General features: G+C 41.2%; 1 protein-coding gene across 1 annotated transcript in view; it reads right to left on the bottom strand.

Moving 5' to 3' along the window:
- Positions 1–2,659, bottom strand: part of nrn1a (neuritin 1a) — a 6,598-nt gene extending 3,939 nt beyond the window's left edge. Inside the window, exon 1 of the mRNA XM_080544503.1 lies at positions 2,448–2,659. Within this exon, the coding sequence (XP_080400629.1) occupies positions 2,448–2,580 (133 nt within the window). The 5' untranslated portion in view covers positions 2,581–2,659. The remainder of the gene's footprint in view (positions 1–2,447) is intronic.
- Positions 2,660–5,000: the final 2,341 nt, after the last annotated feature.

The raw sequence follows: 5,000 nt of genomic DNA, 5'->3' as shown, positions 1-5,000 counted from the left end.
ATAAGGTTCAGAGATACGAAATGTTAGGATATTTATAGCATAGCATAGAGTACAGCACAGTGTTTTATTTGTATAGTATAGTATAGTGGATAGTGTACATATAGCCTTTATTTATGTAAACCAGCTCTTTTTCCCTTCTTGTTTTTAGTATTTTAGCACCAGGGGAGCCCCCCCTCCCAAATTTCGTTGTATGGTACCTGTACTATATAAATGACAATAAAGACCATTCATTCATTCATTCATTCATTCATTCATTCATATAAGCAAGGATGCAGGATGTTGGGAGTTTAAGTCGAACGTCTTCATGTTAATTGCGTATTTGTTTACGGTGATATGCACCAACGTGTAGGTAGTACACACATGTTCCGAGCAATACGGTTAGGCTAGGCATCCCTGTCTCATTGTCATCCTGCAATGGCTCCTGTAACCTGCAATATGTCATCACAATTATGCTATGCGGAATGTTGTAGTGAAATCTGTCAAGGTCACCAAATAACGTCACATCGAACGGCGCGTGAACTGATGTATTGATCTTCTCGTGCCACTCGAAAACCAGCAATAATAGTATAATAATAATGGTAGTCAGTGCATGCACAGTGCAGGACCTGGGAGATATGAGCGTACGTATAGTAGTATCCAGGTCCGCACTGTGCATGCACGACCATTATTGCAAAATTACACTCAACCTGAACGAATTAGTGTATGGCCATTGTATGGTTATTTCTCTTGGAATGGTGACATGGTTTTATCGAATTAATCTTGCCTGTAACATTCTACAGGCTACCATATTAGGCTAACATTTGATGAATGTGGTTATGAATATGAACGCATGCCACAAGAGCCTTGAACACTGCAAGATTTACTACAATAAGCTCCCGTGCACATTCGTGCTATCATGCGAGTCATGCATGCAGCATTCCGTAAAAAAAAACTATGCACAGATCTAAATAACTATAGGCTTTATCTGTGTACCCATATGCTTTAATTTATTTCGTTTAGCCTATAGCCTACTATATTAACCACATGGTTGGACATGTCTGTTCCTTACTTACATCGATTCTTATAACCCTATTTCATCATTTTATTTCAGGGGTTATTCCATGTTAGTAAATGTGAAATGAGGACAGAGCCTTAGAGAATCCATAGCACGTGTTACTCACATTCGTGCCTCAATTTTAGCCCGCAATAGATGCTCATACGGTGTACAACAGCCTGCAATAGACCACCAGTCACACCCACCTACACTGTCAAGTCAAAGCTACTCGATCCGCAGGCAGCAAATGAAGACTTTGCACAGAGGGAAACACGATAAATGAAGGTTGAATGCCCCCCTAAAAGCCCTAAAGCCCATACGGAGGACCCAGTCTGACACTTACACATCAGGTAATACCCGAGGGCTAAATGTGACCATTCATACGTTGTTACCGTTTTGTAATGCCAACAATGCACATATAATAAGCTATTTAGAATTAAGCTAAACGATATAACATCAAATAAACTATGTACTGGAGGAAGGAAGTGAAACACATTACAGTATATATTTGATTTGGATGTGGATAATTCGTTGAATTGCATGGGCTGGTTTAAAATCAGCATCGAATGCGTTCTGATTAATTGGAGGAATAAATGACAAATGTTCTGTCACGACAGTTGCTTGTTGCGTATTTAAATAGCTATACTATTAATGTCGTACAAAATCTTACTACAATAATGCAACATTCGTTTGAAATCCGTTATACAGATATCTGATGTTTCACGTATATCTAAGGCTACAGCGAACTAATCAATGTACCAAAGGTACGATGACAATATACACAACAGCTACTTCGGTATCTATATTGTAGGCTATTCTTTGAGTGTTTTAAAAACAATTTTCCATTCACAAATCATGTCAAGTCAAATCATCTCTGAGTTTTTTTTTTTCTACAATGGATCGGCTGCTGTGTCATGAATTATTAATAACTCCCTCAGTCACCACCACCGGATTCTGAGGAGCAGCGGTCCTTTATTATAGCGCTAACGTTATGCAATGCAAACGAAAAACATTACAGTATCCTATTTCAACTAATACGTCTCCGTAAGATTGCATGCTTTTTTGTTTTTTTGTTTTTACATCGCTTCAATAAACACAACAAAAGTCAGATATTTTACATCACATCTAGTTACTAAAATAAAAAACATACAGATCTGGGCTCACAGTCCATAGAATATAGGCTACTATAGCCTATACAATGTTCTATTATTGCAAGCCAGGTAAATAGTTTAATTTTCATACATAGCCTGAAACGATCGAATAGTTGATATTCCAGTGCATTTTGGTAATTGGAAATAACTTAAATGTGCCACTATTAGGCCGAGGCTGTATATTAACTCAAATATAACGGTACTACCTAATAACCATATTCTTAAAAAAAAATTACGGGACGACCGTGAAATGGTCCACTCACCTAACTGAACAGCAAGAAACAGTGAGATATATCTGCCGGACCAAATTAATCCCATTCTACGTGTGGTAAAACCATTGGCGTATGACAGATCTTTAAAAACTTGGATGGAAAAACGATGTTGAAGTCTGGGCATCACACATCACACATAGCCGTCAACTTCCAGCTGGGAGATCACCGAGACCGACTCTTTCTGTTTCTCCCGTTTCCGTTTTTTACGCGATCGCCGAGGCGAAGAGGAGAGGAATGGTGCACCCCGGAAAGTGAGGAGGGCGGTGATGCCTCGTTTTTTTTTTTTTTCTCCTCTCTCTATCTGCTTCACGCCCACATCGCATGTTTGACGTAAAAGTGACTGTCGGACTCCCCCTTTCTCCATTTTCTCATTTGCTAGACAAGGCTAGCCCCCCCCCCCCCTAGCCCCCCTAGCCCCCCCCCCCCCCCTCATCCCCCCCATACAACCATTAGAGCTACTGCGGTGATACCCGGGCGCACGTGAACGCCCTGGACCACACCGACAAGCTCGTGTCTGCAAAGGTGAGCGAGTACTTGGACTCGAAAAGTGATCACTTCTCCTGGGCCTGTAAAGCCTTATGCATTTTCGTGACGTTAGAATTATAAGGTTCTATCTCAATTTTTGTCAAAATTGAGTTTTTTTACATAATCTGATCCATTAGGTGTTTATTAATGCCTGTGTTAAATGTTGACATTTTTGAGTTAGTAATTCATAAAATACAAAGGTTCCATCTCACAAAACATAATGGAATGTAAGAACTTTGACGCCCAATATCTCTGAACTGCCCTAAACGGAGATAGAACCTTCTCATTCTAAGCTCACGTTTTGTCTTTCATATCCTAGAATGGATCGGTTCGTGCTTTTCGTAGGGCTATGTATGTAATGTCAGTGTTAAACGAAATAAATTAGAAAAATATGAATAGCCTGAATAATGCCTTTGTGTTAGGCTATAGCCCCAGGGCCAACAGTTATTTTTGGCGAGATGCTATCTCCACGTTTAGACGTTTATACCTGGCCGAAGTTTTCAATCGATTTTTGCCTATAAATTCAATCGTCTTCTCATTGACCTTGTGTATGTGTTCAAGGCTATAACGAATTTTTAGGGATGAAGGACTCACTAGGTGTGGAGGTGTACAGGGACGTGTGTTGAGACGCATTACACACCGGTCACTGGAAACGAATGAGTGAAGACAGACACACATTCACAATATGATACATTTGCTCCAAAATATTCGGAAAATATTGCCGTTCTATGGCATAAATGCTTTTACGCGAATGAGTTATGCGCATTGCTGAAAGTGCGTCGGTGGTGCATTTGACATTGGAAAGGAGAAAGCTTCCCCCCCCCCCCCATTCCACGACATGAAAACTTGTGTCAATCATGTAAAAAAAATCTTCTGTGTGTGTGTGTGTGTGTGTGTGTGTGTGTGTGTGTGTGTGTGTGTGTGTGTGCGTGCGTGTGTGTGTGTGTGTGTGTGTGTGAGTGTGTGTGTGTGTGTGTGTGTGAGAGAGAGAGAGAGAGAGAGAGAGAGAGAGAGAGAGTGAGAGAGGGGGGGGGGGGAGTGGTGGGAATAGTCTATTGAGCATACAAATTGATCGCATAATGAATGACACTAAAAGGCTATCATATTTCGCCCCAAAACATAGAGACGGAATCTTGCTCTTTCGCACGCTGACGTCAGTGGAATTCGTAGGGAGCCAATGAGTTGCACTCTTTTTTTTTTTTTTGTGCCAGGGCCCCGGCGCACCCACCAGAATATTAAAAAGTTTCCCGGGGGCGTGTTTGAGTGTGTGTGTGTGTGTGTGTGTGTGTGTGTGTGTGTGTGTGTGTGTGTGTGTGTGCTTTCTGAAGGAGAATCCTCATACAGTCAGAGAACAGGGGCCGACGAGCCCCCTCTCAGCGGCGCGCGCACCCAACTGCTGAGTAATTGGGTCCCCCGACAGTTCATTTAGAATGGAGACTGTAAGCTCGAGATGCCATATATATATATATATATATATATACAGTATATATATAGAGGCAATGTTGGCTAGTGCCCCGAAGACTCCTGATGGGTCGCTCTCATGATTAGGAACTTGACCTAATGACAATGACCCTTGATCTTTGTAATGAGCTCTTCCTCTCCGTTTGTCGAATCACCTCCAAACATTGTAGGCTATGGTCTTTTATATACAGAGATAGTCGTGCCATAGTAGATACCATTCGAATTAACCTTGATTATTTATGATCATTGTTTTGCACTTCACCATCAGGTCTATAAACTATTCCCATGTAGCCTTAATAGTCATGTATGGCTTAGTATTATAGCCTAAATACATCTTATTCTTCATTGTCTTTTGTCTGAGCCGTCTGCTAACGATCATTGTGCTAGAATGATCATCATAAAATAAAGAGGAGTGAAAAGAGAAGACGTCATCAGTCAGTGGCGGTTAGGCTACAGAATCGCTTCTCCCCATTGATAAGCCGAGATGTAGTCGCCCTCTAGTGGTGGGCGCTTGTAGCAACACTAAGAATGTACGAATTTGAGTTGGTCGCATATACG

Source organism: Nansenia antarctica (assembly GCF_963989245.1).
Source record: "Nansenia antarctica genome assembly, chromosome: 13".
NCBI classification, from domain to species: Eukaryota; Metazoa; Chordata; class Actinopteri; order Argentiniformes; family Microstomatidae; genus Nansenia; species Nansenia antarctica.
The sequence above is the reverse complement of the archived record's forward strand: the minus strand, read 5'-3'. Positions and strand labels throughout refer to the sequence as shown.